At 56.5% G+C, this 16,142-nt stretch overlaps 1 protein-coding gene and 1 long non-coding RNA gene across 18 annotated transcripts in view; one reads left to right on the top strand and one right to left on the bottom strand.

Moving 5' to 3' along the window:
- Nucleotides 1-13,443, top strand: part of CAMKK1 (calcium/calmodulin dependent protein kinase kinase 1) — a 35,249-nt gene extending 21,806 nt beyond the window's left edge. For 12 of the 17 annotated variants that reach the window (XR_013405964.1, XM_028835899.2, XM_077969981.1 and 9 more), the window contains 5 exons: nt 884-957; nt 2,927-3,014; nt 3,236-3,364; nt 6,656-6,759; nt 11,832-13,443. Coding sequence is in view for 13 of the 17 variants with exons in the window: in XM_028835899.2 (XP_028691732.2) it covers nt 884-957; nt 2,927-3,014; nt 3,236-3,364; nt 6,656-6,759; nt 11,832-11,904 (468 nt within the window). In the remaining 4 variants the exon portion in view is untranslated. Of the gene's footprint in view, nt 1-810; nt 958-2,926; nt 3,015-3,235; nt 3,421-6,574; nt 7,509-11,831 lie in introns of those variants that run through there. The other 5 variants (XR_013405962.1, XR_013405963.1, XR_013405961.1 and 2 more) reach the window with 4 other exon arrangements.
- On the bottom strand, nt 10,927-13,846 carry LOC144335289 (uncharacterized). Its single transcript, XR_013406020.1, has 2 exons — nt 11,486-13,846; nt 10,927-11,123 (listed from the first exon to the last, which is right to left on the bottom strand). It is a non-coding gene; the product is annotated as an uncharacterized LOC144335289 (long non-coding RNA).
- Nucleotides 13,847-16,142: the final 2,296 nt, after the last annotated feature.

Below are 16,142 nucleotides of genomic sequence, written 5' to 3'. Positions count from 1 at the left end.
ACCCCGTCTCTACTAAAAATACAAAAAACTAGCCGGGCGAGGTGGTGGGCGCCTGTAGTCCCAGCTACTCGGGAGGCTGAGGCAGGAGAATGGCGTAAACCCGGGAGGCGGAGCTTGCAGTGAGCTGAGATCCGGCCACTGCACTCCAGCCTGGGCGACAAAGCGAGACTCCGTCTCAAAAAAAAAAAAAAAAAGAAAGAGCCCACCTGGCTCAGAGAAGGCTGAGAGAGAAAGGGCTTTTTCTGTGTTCCTCTGGTCTCCTGCACAGTGCTTCTCGCGAAGGAGTCGCAGGACAGCAGACACACAAGGAAGGGGAGGTGCCGGTGGTGGTGTCGCCACCGCCCCAGCCAGAGTGCTCCCCGTCCCTCTGTCCCTTGACGCCATTCACTTATCGAGCCACGTGTTCACTCCATTGCTCATTCATTTGACAAATTGTCCTTCACCCCTACCCTGGCTGAGGCTGGACCCTGGGGACACCCGATGCTGACGTGACCGAGATCCCCGCCTAGTGACCACACTAAGGTGTAGGAGGGAATTTCAGTGAACATGTTCCCAAGCTCCAGGTCCTGGGAGTGGAGGCCTGGCCACAGGTGGTGGTAATGGCGGTGGGTGCACCCAGCCTGGCCTGGCCTGGCCGCAGATGGCAGTAATGGCAGTGGGTGCACCCAGCCTCACCGTTCCCTCAGCAACTCATTCATTCAGTCAACATTTGTTGAACATTTGCAGTGTGCCAGGCCCTGAACAAATGAGTTGAGGTCCTTCTCATTTAATGGGAGCCCAGAGCTGCCCCCCACCCCCGGCCCCACCAAGGGAGGGGGGCTGGTCCCCTGGCACGGGTCAAGGCCCTGGGCCCACATCCTCTGTCTTCCTCTCCACCCCGCAGTGCCCATTCATCGACGATTTCATCCTGGCCCTCCACAGGAAGATCAAGAATGAGCCCGTGGTGTTTCCTGAGGAGTAAGTTGTCCACCCAGGGGACCAAGGGGGCTACCACCCACTCCTGGTGTCCGAGTTTTAGCAGAGCTTTTGCCCTTTGAGGACCCCACCCCAGCCTGCAGATAGGAAGGTGGCGGTGCTGTTCCCCGGGAGGGACCCTGAGTAGAAGGACAGGTGGGACTCTGGAGCCAGGGTCTCTACGACGTCACTGTACGGATGGGAGCCCTGAGATCCAGGGTTGGCCAGGGATGACCACAGGCATCATTCACACGACTCCTTCACCGCAGGCCTGCCTGGCATCGGTGGCGCCAGCCCCACCCGGCCCCTGAACTCAAGGGGGACTTCTTCCCCCACTCAGGGTCGGGGAGCTTCAAGATGCCAGTGCGTGCTCCCGTTTCACAGATGGAAAGAGGACGCTCTGGAGGAGAGCTGTCAGGGGGCTGGGACTCAATGAGCCACTCTTCCTCCCCACTCCTCCCGTTGTGACTGAGGTCTCTGGGCGTAGCAGGGATGTGGGGGAGACCTTGCTCATGCATGGTTCACCTCATGATGGTTTGGCCACCGTGGCAGCCGGCCTGAGCTCCCTGGCTCCCCTTTTCAGAAGTGAAATGGAGGCCGAGTGCAGTGGCTCACACCTGTCATCCCAGCACTTTGGGAGGCTGAGGTGGGCAGATCACCTGAGGTTAGGAGTTCGAGACCAGCCCGGCCAACATGGTGAAACCCCGTCTTTACTGAAAATACAAAAAATTAGCCAGGCGTGGGAGGGCGTGTCTGTAGTCCCAGCTACTCGGGAGGCTGAAGCATGAGAATTGCTTGAACCCGGGAGGCGGAGGTTGCAGTGAGCCTGGGCGACAGAGCAAGACTGTGTCTCCAAAAAAAAAAAAGAAGAAACTGAAATAGGACTTGTCCTTAGCGACTCCTGCTCTCTCCTGCTTATTTCCTATGTGGTCCCCAAGCCCCGTTGAGCCCTCTTCTTCCCTGTCTCTAGGCCTTGTTGCCACCTGCACTCCTTGCCTCATTCAGGCCTCAGGCCCCTCCCCAGACTTGTGTGGCCACCTTCCCCCGGTCTCACTGCTGCTGGCCTCCCTCCAGTCCAGCCAACACAGCCGGGTGGAGGCAGCCCTGACACACGAAGCTCAACAAATCTGCCCACATCTCCGGCCTGAAGTTTGTCTGAGGCTTCTCAGAGCCGCGCCCTGGCCCTGGCATTCACGCATCTCCGGGTTCTGTCACCCGCTCATCTGGGGCCGCCTCACTCCCCTTTCCGAGCACCAGCCAGCAGGCCTCTGTCCATTTCCTCCGCATCCTGTGATTGCCTTCCCTCGCGGCCTCCGCAGTTGTACCCCTGGTGCCTCTCATCCTGCTATACCCCCTGCCAGCGATGTCTTTCTCCCCAACCCAGGGATTTTAAAAGGGATGACGCATCTAAGACAACAGGGGGAACCAAAGTCAACAGTCCGGAGAGTGGCTTTCTGCTCCCCAGTCTTGGAAGGATGGGCTCCCCAAGACCACTGGTGGCAAGGAAACTTGGGGTTTGAGCAGAGACAGTTGGGGCTGATGTGCTGGGCGGCTGCTCCTGCCCATCTGAGTCCCATCTCTGCCTGCACTCTTCTGGCTGGCACTGTGCCAGCCTGCTAACCTCCCTGGGCCTCAGTTTCCTCCTCTGTCAGAGAGGATCTTCTCTGGGTGTAGAAGAGGATGAGGTGGTGAGTGGGACCGAAGCCCCTGGTGTCCCATTAAACGACTCTCCTCACCATCTTTGCCACCCAGTGGGGTGTCCAGCACCCATGGAACTCTGTGTGTGCCTCTGTCCCGGAGGGAGACTTTACCTCCTGCTCGGGAAAGGCTCTCCGAGCACTTGGGAAGTTCCCTCCTGCTGTTCGGAACTCAGTCTTCCCATCCGAGGGGCAAGGGTGTGGGGAGGAGAGGTGGACAGGAAAGCGTCCTCATCAGCCATCCCACCCTCCTCTCCTCCCTTCGCCCTCTCCAGGCCAGAGATCAGCGAGGAGCTCAAGGACCTAATCCTGAAGATGCTAGACAAGAATCCCGAGACGAGAATTGGGGTGCCAGACATCAAGGTCGGGGAACTGGAGGTCTTGGGCTGGGCTGGGACACAGAAAACAGGCGTCAGTTTCCCTTTCTGGAGAGACCGACACCAGGCTGCATGTGTGCTGGGTTTGGGTCTGTGGACTTTGGACCCCTCCTGGTGATTCTGGTAAAGGCTTGGAGTCCTTTGCTGACTGAGTGTCTACCTATGGCCTGACCTCTCCCCCTCTCCCTGCCCTCTCGGTCCCGACAGTTGCACCCTTGGGTGACCAAGAATGGGGAGGAGCCCCTTCCCTCGGAGGAGGAGCACTGCAGTGTGGTGGAGGTGACAGAGGAGGAGGTGAAGAACTCGGTCAGGCTCATCCCCAGCTGGACCACAGTGGTAAGAGGGCCGGGGTAGACGCTCCCTTGTCCTGGAGGGCCCGGGGGTCCTGGGGGGCCTGAGCCTTGCTCTGTGCCCGCCTCCGTTGGGGGACAGAGACCTGCCTGGCCAGCCAGCTGTGATCCTGGGCCACTGGAGCCGCCATTCTGCTGGAGGCCCATGGAGTGAGCCCGTGTATCAGTTAGACGGCCCCTGTGTCTTCCCCAGAGCCCATATCAGGAGGTCTTGTGGTCAGGAGACCAGGAGGCTTGGTGAGGAGAGTAACCGATTTAAAGAAATACCAGGTGCAGTGGCTCACACCTATAATCCCAGCACTTTGGATCACCTGAGGTCAGGAGTTCCAGACCATCCTGGCTAACATGGTGAAACCCCATCTCTACAAAAAAAAAAAATTAGCTGGGCGTGGTGGAGGGCGCCTGTAGTCCCAGCTACTCAGGAGGCTGAGGCAGGAGAATTGCTTGAACTTGGAAGGCGGTTGTAGTGAGCTGAGATCACGCCACTGCACTCTAGCCTGGTGACAGAGCGAGACTCTGTCTCAAAAAAACAAAAAAATGGCCGGGCGTGGTGGCTCAAGCCTATAATCCCAGCACTTTGGGAGGCCAAGACGGGCGGATCACGAGGTCAGGAGATCGAGACCATCCTGGTTAACACGGTGAAACCCCGTCTCTACTAAAAAAATACAAAAAATTAGCCGGGCGAGGTGGCGGCGCCTGTAGTCCCAGCTACTCGGGAGGCTGAGGCAGGAGAATGGCGTAAACCCGGGAGGCGGAGCTTGCAGTGAGCTGAGATCCGGCCACTGCACTCCAGCCTGGGCGACAGAGCGACACTCCGTCTCAAATAAATAAATAAATAAATAAATAAATAAATAAAGGAAAGAAAGAAAGATATAGATGGCCTTTGCTGAGCGGCAACAATCACCGTGACTGGAAGAAGCATTTCCTTCTGTCCAGTTATTGAACTTCCGTTTTCCAGGCACTGCCGAGGACACGGCAGGGGAATGGCCTGGGCAGCCGTTGGATTGGAGAAGTGGCCCCAAAGCCCACGTATCAGTTCGATGGTGCCTGCGTCTCCCCCAGAGCCCACTCACGTTTCGGTTTTGCTCCTCTTCCTCTGCTCAGCTTCTGTGTTGGCACTTGGAAGTGGTTCACGTAGTACCTGGTGGCCACTTGGGGCCACTGAGAGCCCTGCCCTGCCCCTGCCTGAGAGTCAAGTGAGTCGGCAAGCACAAGGCCAGGAGCCAGAGCTGGGGCCACTGCCCCTGGCAGGGCCTGGCCTTGCACTTTATTCCCCGCTGCAGGGTCCCGGCCCAGCTAGGAACAGCTGGCTGAATCCCTGCCCCCTATGCTTACTTGGCTCTGTGGGGTCCCTGGAACCAGGCAACTCCCACGGGGTCCCCATGGCCACTTCTCTGGTCTTAGCTACCACCTCCTCTCTCCCAGACCACTGGAAGAACCTCCCACGCTGTCCTTTGCTTCTACTCTCACTCCCCGTCCCCCTAGTCAGTGCTCAACTCAGCACCCAGCATGGTCCTGGTGGCATGAATGTGTCACCTCCCAGCTCAGAGCCCGCTTCTCACGGGGCTGCCGTGTCCCTCAGAGTCGGGCCCCCAGCCTGCCCTCCCCCTGCCCTGTTTTTCTGCGGGGCTCCTGCACCGTCCCCCCATCATGCACTCGACTCTGGCCACGTGCCATGGAAGAGGCTGCCCTAGAGCCTTCAGATTTTGCTACCTTCTGCCTGGGGAGCCCCACCCCCGACTCCCACGGGACCTGCTCCCTCACTTCCTGCGGCTTTTTAAGCCAGGGTCCCCTCCGAGAGAGAAGCAAGCCTTCCCTGCGTCACACCTCATCGCCATTCCTTGTTTTATTTTTTCCTTTCCACTTACTGACATACGTATTTTGCTGATTTTTCTTCTTTACTTATCACCTGTCTCCTGAAACTAGAATATAAGCTATATGATGGCCGGGCGCAGTGGCTCACACCTGTAGTCCCAGCACTTTGGGAGGCCAAGGCGGGAGGATCACTTGAGGTCAGGAGTTTGAGAACAGCCTGGCCAACATGGTGAAGCCCCGTCTCTTCTAAAAATACAAAAAATTAGCCGAGCGTGGTGGTGGATGCCTGTAATCCCAGCTATTCAGGAGGCTGAGGCAGAAGGATCATTTGAACCCGGGAGGCAGAGGTTGCCGTGAGCCGAGATCGTGCCACTGCACTCCAGCCCCGGGCAACAAGAGCGAAATTCCATCTGAAAAAAATAAAAAGGCTATAGGGCTACATGAGGGCAAGAATTTTGGCCTCAGTGTGGCCCCAGTGCCTAGAGCAGTGTCCAGCACACGGTAGGCAGCCAGTGGTGACCAGTGTTGACAGGATGGATGGAGACAGGCGAGTGAGTGAAGGGACTGGCAAGTGTGCTGCTGGCTCTCTGCATGTGTGTGAGTCAGCGTGTGTGTGGGCAGGGCATGGAACCGTCCTTGGCATGAAGGAGGGACAAAGGCAGAGAGCCAGGCTGCAGCAGCTGCCCCCCTCCTGGCAGCCCCCCTGGCTCGGCCACCAACTGCGGCTCAGCCGCTTCCCGGGCCACTGTGCAGTAGCATCTTCTTGGCATCCTCTCTGCGGCCGGAAGGTGGGAAGGATGGCACAGCATCCTCCATGGCGTTGCTGCCGTGGTGAGAAGGTATTTTCTTTTTTTTTTTTTTTTTTGAAACGGAGTCTTGCTCTGTCGCCCAGGCTGGAGTGCAGTGGCGCGATCTCAGCTCACTGCAAGCTACGCCTCCTGGGTTTACGCCATTCTCCTGCCTCCGCCTCCCGGGTAGCTGGGACTACAGGCGCCCGCCACCTCGCCCGGCTAGTTTTTTTTTGTATTTTTTAGTAGAGACGGGGTTTCACCGGGTTAGCCAGGATGTTCTCGATCTCCTGACCTCGTGATCCACCCGTCTCGGCCTCCCAAAGTGCTGGGATTACAGGCGTGAGCCACCGCGCCCGGCCGGCCGAGAAGGTATTTTCTAATGGACTCCTACTTCCAGCCCTGGCCCTCCCCACTCTTTCAGCCTGGCCTTGTGGCCCCTTCATGGACCGGTCCCGGCCCCCCTCCTCATGCACCAGCGGCACCCAGCTCCTCACCGTTCCGGGACTTTGCCGCCAGCCCCCGTGTTCTCGTCCCCGCCATGCCATGCTGTGCTGATTGAAATGAGACCCACGCTGCGGCCCCCTTGGCAGCTGCTCTCGGGGAATCGGAGCAGAGGTGGAGTGTCTGGGAGCCTGGGGCCTGTGCTCCTCACACCGCCATGTCCTCCTCAGATCCTGGTGAAGTCCATGCTGAGGAAGCGCTCCTTTGGGAACCCATTTGAGCCGCAAGCACGGAGGGAAGAGCGATCCATGTCTGCTCCAGGAAACCTACTGGTGTAAGTACTAGTGGGCCGAGGCCTGCCGGGTGCTCCCTGGAGTCGGGTGGGGAGGCCTGAGGCCCATCCTCCCGCTCTCACTGTCGTTGGGCCGAGGCCAGAGCCTGGGGACTTGGCCAGGTCTTGGAGTTGGCCCCGTTTGCATCTCTGTCCCCGAGGTTAGTCAGGGTGAGAAGGGACCTTTTGGGCCCAGCCCTTGCTTCATTCCTGGGGCCAGCATCCCTCACATACACGCTTCCAGGGATGAGGAGCTCACGCAACCCCTCCATGGGACAGGAAGACCCTTCTTCCATCAAGCTTGATGTCACACTCCGACTGGGTCCAGCCCCTCTGGGGCTTCAAATCTATGGCCTCCTCAGCCCTTGGCAGCCTGGCAGAGGTTTGCAGACGGGCTGATGTCGGCTCCCTGTAGGAGGCTGGCGGGCTGTAGAGGAGGGGCGCTGGCCCCTCTACCTGGCCCTGGGGACTGTTGGCTGCTCTTCCGAGTGGCCCAGGCTGCCTGCAGCCATTGCTGGGGCTGTGCGCCCAGTCAGCACTTTGTGAGTGCTTGTCCAGTGAGTGAGCAGGGACAGGCTCACTCTCCCACGGGAGAGGAACCCGCATTTGCCGAGGGCTCCCCACAGTAAGCCATGCCTGTGGATTCGCCACCTCCTAGGAAGGTCCAGAAAAGCCGCCCCTCAAACCCGTGCCCCTCATCCTCAGTAGTTCCACCTTCTTCCACTGTAATAAAAGCCAGTCTAGGATGCTGATAAGGCCTGCTGGAGTTTGTACACAAACCTGCAGAGAGAAAACGGTCGGGGTCCTGAACCACAGCATGGTCCTGGAACAGCCACTGCCTTCCTCTGGCCCCGGAGGGAAGCTTCAGGGAAGGGGCTGGCAGGGCTCTGTGTGGAAGGCGCACTCCCCTTGGCACTCCCAGCGCCAGGCGCTGTCCGGGTGCATTGGCTTTGCACTGTCCCCAGGCCTGTCCGGGCCCACCATGTTGGTGTCCTGTGAGGTCTCCCTCTCGTAAGAGGGCCCTTCAGAAGAGTCGGGTCCCCTGGTAGTGGATGAGCTGACATCTGCTCCCTGCTGGAGGTGCTTGCATCCAGGGAGAGTCACATCATGAGGTGTGGGGCCTGGAAAAGGCCTGGAGATCCCAACTGCAGTTTTTCTATCATCTCTTCAGTGATGTAGTTGCGGTTGGGGGAGGATTCTCTGAATTCATCTAGGAATATAGGCCCCTGACGCTGGAATTGTGCTTAGTGCGTGTGTAGCGAGGGGACGTATATAATTTGACATCCAAATGGGGGCACTTTTGAGAGTGAAAGGGGAAGCCATTCATAATTATGCCAGCACGGTGGCTCATGCCTTAATCCCAGCACTTTGGGAGACCAAAGCAGGATTGCTTGAGCCCAGGAGTTCAATACCAGCCTGGGCAACATAGCAAGACCCCATCTCTAAAAAAAAAAAATTAAAAATTAGCTGGACGTGATGGCGGACGCCTGTAGTCCTAGATACTCAGGAGGCTGAGGTGGGAGGATTGCTTGAGTCTGGGAGGTGGAGGTTGCAGTGAGCCAAGATTGCACCACCATACTCCAGCCCGGGTGACAGAGCCAGACCCTGTCTAAAATATGTATATATATATATTTATAATAATTATGCCAAGCCGGGCGCGGTGGCTCAAGCCTGTAATCCCAGCACTTTGGGAGGCCGAGACGGGCGGATCACGAGGTCAGGAGATCAAGACCATCCTGGCTAACACGGTGAAACCCCGTCTCTACTAAAAAATACAAAAAACTAGCCGGGCGAGGTGGCGGGCGCCTGTAGTCCCAGCTATTCGTGAGGCTGAGGCAGGAGAATGGTCTAAAGCCGGGAGGCGGAGCTTGCAGTGAGCTGAGATCCGGCCACTGCACCCCAGCCTGGGCGACAGAGCAAGACTCTGTCTCAAAAAAAAAAAAAAAAAAAAAAAAAAAAATAATTATGCCAGGACAACAGGTGGAATCAGGACTGTGTCCAGCAAACCTGGACACCTGGTCCCTCTGACTCAGAGCCTATGGTCCAGCACCCTCTAGTGGTGGGACAAGCCAGACACAGGATAAAGACAGTACCTAGGTTGTACCTGGCAAACAGAGTGACAAGATTGGGCTTAATACTTTCCAGCTATAAAATTATAGAATTCTGTGACCCAAGTTTAATTTGGTGGTAGAGCTTTTTTTTTTCAGTAGAGATGGAGTCTTGTCATGTTGCCCAGGCTGGACTTGAACTTCTGGCCTCTAGCGATTTGTCCACCTCAGCCTCCCAAAGTGCTGGGATTACATGCATGAGCCACCACACCCTGTCTCTAGGTTTAACTTTGAAAGTAGATTTTACCTCATCAAGTCCCAATATTTATCCTTGATAGACTGTTTTGGTTTTTTTGTTTATTTGTTTGTTTTCAGACGGAGTTTCACTCTTGTTGCCCGGGCTGGAGGGCAATGGCACAGTCTCGGCTCACTGAAACCCCTGCCTACTGCATTCAAGCAATTCTCCTGCCTCAGCCTCCCAAATAGCTGGGATTACAGGTGCATGCCGCCACCACACCGGCTATTTTTTTATTAGAGACGGGGTTTCACCATGTTGGCCAGGCTGGTCTTGAACTCCTGACCTCAGGTGATCTGCCCACCTCAGCCTCCCAAAGTGCTGAGATTATAGGTGTGAGCCACTGTGCCCGGCCATAAACTGTTTTGTATACTTTGGGATAATTGTAGAAACTCTGTAGTAAAGTGGGGTTGGTCCTTTTTAAAGATATCAAAACCCATTTACTCATTTTGGGAGGAAAATTAGACACCTAAATCTGTTGAATATGTAACGGAATCCTAAGACTGATAGATGGACTCTGCCCTGTGAACAAGGCAAAGAAAAAAGCAAAATGAAAGCCCCTCTACCCAGATCTGCTGGGGGCTGACTGAAGTCCACACAGAAGGCCCTCAGGCCGGGCACCGTGGCTCACGCCTGTAACCCCAACACTTTAGGAGGCTGAGGTGGATGGATCACTTGAGCCCAGGAGTTTGAGACCAGCCTGGGCAACGTGGTGAAACCCTGTTTTTATAGAGATAAAAAAATTAGGCTGCCGGGCACGGTGGCTCAAGCCTGTAATCCCACCACTTTGGGAAGCCGAGGCAGGCAGATCATGAGGTCAGGAGATTGAGACCATCCTGGCTAACACGGTGAAACCCCGTCTCTACTAAAAAATACAAAAAACTAGCCGGGGCCGGGCGCGGTGGCTCAAGCCTGTAATCCCAGCACTTTGGGAGGCCGAGGCGGGCGGATCACGAGGTCAGGAGATCGAGACCATCATGGCTAACACGGTGAAACCCCGTCTCTACTAAAAAATACAAAAAAAAACACTAGCCGGGCGAGGTGGCGGGCGCCTGTAGTCCCAGCTACTGGGGAGGCTGAGGCAGGAGAATGGCGTGAACCCGGGAGGCGGAGCTTGCAGTGAGCCGAGATCCGGCCACTGCACTCCAGCCTGGGCGGCAGAGCGAGACTCCGTCTCAAAAACAAAAAAAAAAAACAAAAAAAACAAAAAACTAGTCGGGCGAGGTGGCGGGCGCCTGTAGTCCCAGCTACTGGGGAGGCTGAGGCAGGAGAATGGCGTGAACCCGGGAGGCGGAGCTTGCAGTGAGCCGAGATCCGGCCACTGCACTCCAGCCTGGGCGGCAGAGCGAGACTCCGTCTCAAAAACAAAAAAAAAAAACAAAAAAAACAAAAAACTAGTCGGGCGAGGTGGCGGGTGCCTGTAGTCCCAGCTACTCGGGAGGCTGAGGCAGGAGAATGGCGTGGACCCAGGACACGGAGCTTGCAGTGAGCCGAGATCCGGCCACTGCACTCCAGCCTGGGTGGCAGAGCGAGACTCCGTCTCAAAAAAAAAAATTAGGCTGGGCGCGGTGGCTCATGCCTATAATCTCAGCACTTTGGGAAGCCGAGGCGGGCGGATCACGAGGTCAGGAGATCAAGACCATCCTGGCTAACATGGTGAAACCCCGTCTCTACTAAAAATACACAAAAAACTAGCCGGGCGTGGTGGCGGGCGCCTGTAGTCCCAGCTACTCGGGAGGCTGAGGCAGGAGAATGGCGTGAACCGGAGAGGTAGAGCTTGCAGTGAGCTGAGATCCGGCCACTGCACTCCAGCCTGGGTGGCAGAGCGAGACTCCGTCTCAAAAAAAAAGAAAATTAGCTGGGTGTAGTGGCATGTGCCTGTAGTCTCAGCTACTCAGGAGGCTGAGGTGGGAAGATCGCTTGAGCCTGGGAGGCAGAGGTTGCAGTGAGCCGAGATCACGCCGCTGCACTCCAGCCTGCACGACAGAGCAAGACCCTGTCTCAAAACAACAACAACAACAAGGCTGGGCGCGGTGGCTCAAGCCTGTAATCCCAGCACTTTGGGAGGCCGAGACGGGCGGATCACTAGGTCAGGAGATCGAGACCATCCTGGCTAACACGGTGAAACCCCGTCTCTACTAAAAAATACAAAAAAAAAAAAAAACTAGCCGGGCGAGGTGGCGGGCGCCTGTAGTCCCAGCTACTCAGGAGGCTGAGACAGGAGAATGGCCCGAACCCGGGAGGCGGAGCTTGCAGTGAGCTGAGATCCGGCCACTGCACTCCAGCCTGGGCGACAGAGCGAGACTCCGTCTCAAAAAAAAAAAAAAAAAAAAAAAAAAAAAAACAAAAACAAAAAAAAACAAAACAACAACAACAACAAAACTACACACACAGAGAGAAGGCCCTTGACCAGGCTGATAGTCAGAGGATGTAGGGAAGTCAGCTGGGTCAGACTGTGAGAGGCTCCAGAGGCCGTGCTAGGAGGTTTAGACCTCATCTCTGATCAATGGGGGGCCACGGAGGCATTGTGGGCTGAGGCTGGGGGCTGGGAGACCGCCAAGGAGCAATTGCCGTGATGTAGAGAGGCCAGAGGGAGGCCAAGCTTGGGGCAGTGGGTGAAGAGGGCTTTGAGAGATTCTGGGATTCAAATTCCTATGTGTGTGAGGGAGAGTATCCCCCTGAGGGTATATTCTGACCCTGAGGTCCCTCTGTCCCTGGTGTCCCCTGAACAGGAAAGAAGGGTGTGGCGAAGGGGGCAAGAGCCCAGAGCTCCCCGGCGTCCAGGAAGACGAGGCTGCATCCTGAGCCCCTGCATGCACCCAGGGCCACCCGGCAGCATACTCATCCCGCGCCTCCAGAGGCCCACCGCCCTCATGCAACAGCCGCCCCCGCGGGCAGGGGGCTGGGGACTGCAGCCCCGCTCCCGCCCCTCCCCCATCGTGCTGCATGACCTCCACGCACGCACGTCCAGGGACAGGACTGGAATGTATGTCATTTGGGGTCTTGGGGGCAGGGCTCCCACGAGGCCATCCTCCTCTTCCTGGCCCTTCTTGGCCTGACCCATTCTGTGGGGAAACCAGGTGCCCATGGAGCCTCAGAAACGCCACCCGGCTGGTTGGCATGGCCCAGGGCAGGAGCAGAGGCAGGAGACCAAGATGGCAGGTGGAGGCCTGGCTTACTGCAAGTGAAGAGACCTCCCGCTGGGGCCGGGCAGGCCTGGCTCAGCTGCCACAGGCATATGGTGGAGAGGGGGGTACCCTGCCCACCTTGGGGTGGTGGCACCAGAGCTCTTGTCTACTCAAATGCTGGTGTGCGGGCTCGGACCCCTCACTGGGGAGAGGGCCAGTGTTGGAAAATTCTGATTCCTTTTTTGTTGTCTTTTACTTTTGTTTTTAACCTGGGGGTTCAGGGGAGAGGCCCTGCTTGGGAACATCTCACGAGCTTTCCTACAGCTTCGGTGGTTCCCAGCACACCCCACCATTATTTGGCAGCCGAGCGGACGGAGCTAACTTTCCTGGACTGTGTTTCGCATTCAACGTTATCTGGAAAGTGGGCTGAACGGAATCAAGCTCTGAGCAGGGGCCTGAAGCGGAAGCACCACATCGTCCCTGCCCATCTCACTCCCTCCTTTGATGGCTCCCCAGAGCTGAGGCTGAAGAAGACACCAGGGCTGACTTTGACCGAGGGCCACGGACGCGCCAGGCCTGTGGCCCTGCACATGCTGAAATAACTGGAACCCAGCCTCTCATCCTACACTGGCCTACCCATCTGGCCCCAAGAGCTGCACTCACATTCCTACAATAAAGGACAAACTGTCCAGGTTGGAGGGATCACGAGACACAGAACCTGGAGGGCTGTGCACACCGGCAGGTGGCCTCTGCGGCAGCTGCCTCACCCTGAGGACATCAGCAGTCAGCCTGCTCAGAGCGGGGGTGCTGGAGCGCGTGCAGACACAACTCTTCCGAAGCGGCCTTCGCCTTCTCTCTGGGATCAGTGTCCGGCTGGCCGGCCTGGCGTTGGCTGACCAAATGCTCGTAGAGGTTGACCCCCACAGGGAAATCACACAGGACGCAGACCTGCCCTGGAAACATGGATGGACGAGGGATTTTGGCCACAGGTGTGGGTTTCCCATTGGAAGAGGGCTTGTTTGGAGAAGGGAGGCTGGCTGGGGGAGAAACCCGGATCCCGCTGCATCTCCACGCCTGTGGGTGCATGTTGCGCCTCCACGCGCACACGCGTGCGCGTGCCCATCTGCTGCACACAGCTCACTCGTATGTCCTGCACCGGTACACGCATCTGTAATACAGTTTCTACGTCTATTTAAGGCTATAGGAGCCGAATGTGCCCCGTTGTCAATGGGTCCACGTTTCTCCCTGGCTCCTCTGTGCTAAGGCAGAGTGTGGCCCAGGGCTTAAGAAGTTATTCCGTACTGTTTTTAAGAACACTTTTATAGAGTTAGTGGAAGGCAAGTGAAGAGCCAATCACTGATCCCCAAGTGTGTCTTGAGCATCTCTGAGCGTCTGGTCTGGGGGGACCACGTCGATCAGACCCACCCTTGGAAAGCTCTGGGGTGGACCCAGTTGGGATGCTCACCCCGTCACTGAGGGTTTTGGTTGGCGGCGTCGTTTTTGAATGTAGCACAAGCGATGAGCAAACTCTATAAGAGTGTTTTAAAAATTAACTTCCCAGGAAGTGAGTTACAAACAATAAAAGCCCTTTCTTGAGTTAAAAAAAAAAAAAAAAAAAAGGCTTGTGTGTACATTTTCTGCATCTGGATACATGTTCTTTCTTTCTCAGCAGCTGGAACAGCTGGCTTTGTAGAATTTTCTGGAAGTGCCTGAGGCACCCTAAGTCCCTGAGCAGGACAGTGGTGAGAGGTGCTCTCGGGGGAGGGAGGGAGAGGGAAGGGCTGGCTCAGGACGGTGACGGGGCTGCAATCCAGGGTACAGCTGAGGCTCCTGGGTGGGTCCGTGGCCACTCCTTGGGAAGAACTGCCTGTTTTCACAGGGGCTCAGGAGGCCAAGGTCTGGTCCAGGTAGGAGCCATATCCGCTTCTCTTGGGGCAGAGGTCCCTGTGGTGTCACGGGAGTGCCTGTGACACCAGCCCAGTGACCTCCCATCCCCACTTAGCCTTGGACACTGGTACAGACTTTTAGGACCCCGCACCTCTGTTCCCATGGTACAGCCCTCCAGGGCAGTGACGAAGAGTCATCATTGAGGTCACACAGGCCTGAGCTTGAATCCAAGTTTTGCTACTTAAACAGTGTGTGACCTTCGGCAAGTCATTGGAGGAGCCTCAGTTCCCTTATTGGTATAATGGGAACACTCCCGTGGGGTATTTTGTTTGTTTGGGTTTTTTTGAGACTTGCTCTGTTGCCCAGGCTGGAGTACAATGGCGCGATCTCGGCTCACTGCAACCTCCGCCTCCTGGGTTCAAGCGATTCTCCTGCCTCAGCCTCCCGAGTAGCTGGGACTACAGGCACCCGCCATCACGCCCCGGCTAATTTTTTGTATTTTTAGTAGAGACGGGGTTTCACCATGTTGGCCAGGCTGGTCTTGAACTCCTGACCTCAGGTGATCCTCCCGCCTCGGCCTCCCAAAGTGCTGGGATTACAGGCATGAGCCACGGCGCCCACCTCCCATGGGGTTTGAATGCAAAAAATGCAAACTTTTTCTTCTGCTCTCACAGCACAGCAGTGAACACAGAAGACTTCTGAGACCAACTGTGTGGAGTGCCTCCTCCCGCATATCCCTTCTGCGGCAGACACCAGCCGGGTGTCTTCTAACTCAATTCTCACACTGTCTACTCGGAAGCAGTATCAGATCCCACAGGTTGACACAAGCCCACAAGACAGTCCCTCAGTCAGACACCAGTCACAAGTCCAAGCCTCTGGAGTTTCTGTCCCACCGGCTTCGAGTTGGGGTTCCCACAACCCTCTCTTTGGGTATGATTAACTCAAGTGTCCACTCAAGGGATGCTAGTAGGATGTGGCCAGGATGGAAAGAAGCAGACGGACATGAGGGATATGCGGGAGGCCAGAGTGACAAGACCATGCGTGGGCTGGCCATGCAGGTGGGAGAGGAAGGGGTCGGGGGTCCCCCAAGCTTCCAGGCAGAAGCTCCCCAGACACCAAGACCGGTAAGCCCATCTTGTTCTCATTTCTTACCCCCCACTGGAGCCCCTCAAAGGCAGCCCTCTCCATCTCTCGCCTCCTCACTGGTCTCCTAGCCTTGGTCCTTGGCCCGCTGGTCCATGCCCTCCCTGGCTACCTGAGTGATCTTTCTGAGCACCCACCTGACCATGCCCCTCTCAGAACCCTGCCATGGTCCCCATGGTGCTCGGCCTGGTGCTCAAGGCCCCGCCAGCCCCTCTGGATGCCCTCCCCACTCCTGTCCCACCCTCTTGCCTTGCTCCCATTACTCTTCAGGCCCACCCATTCCTGCGGGACACTGCCTCCTCTCAGTCCCTGCCTCTGCTTGTCAAGGTTGACCCCGCCCTCCAAGGTCTACTCAGCAGCTGGAAAAATCCCTCAGTGGGTTCATCAAAATGGTCACCAGATCGATGCAGAATTGCAGCGTGGGAGGGCACCTGCTAAACTTCTCACTCGGTCCCCACCAGAGTCCAGGAGGGACTGTGCCTAAGGCACTGGAGCTTTCACAGGGACAAGATTCTCTGTGCCCTCAGGTGCTCCCGCTTCTTTAAGGTAATCTGTGCCAATATCCATCTACCTCCCTGCGAAACACACCCCAAAGCTGAGAAAGGGCTCCCCACTGCAGTCAGCCTGCTCCCTCCACCCCAACTCCCAACTCCCCATTCAGTTCGAAGGGGCAGTTCTGGAATCTCCGAGGGAGTTTTTTAAAAATCCTCATGCCTACGTTCCACCTTCAGAGATTCTGGTTCAAATGGTCAAGGATGTAGTCTGGGTGTCAGGATTTTTTTAAAAAAATATATTTTATATTTAAAAAATTATTTTAGCAGTTTTAGGTTTTAGAAAAATTGAGCAGAAGATACAGACAGGGCTGGGAGTGGTGGCTCATGCCTG

The sequence above is a fragment of the Macaca mulatta genome, chromosome 16 (assembly GCF_049350105.2).
Source record: "Macaca mulatta isolate MMU2019108-1 chromosome 16, T2T-MMU8v2.0, whole genome shotgun sequence".
NCBI classification, from domain to species: domain Eukaryota; kingdom Metazoa; phylum Chordata; class Mammalia; order Primates; family Cercopithecidae; genus Macaca; species Macaca mulatta.
The sequence above is the reverse complement of the archived record's forward strand: the minus strand, read 5'-3'. Positions and strand labels throughout refer to the sequence as shown.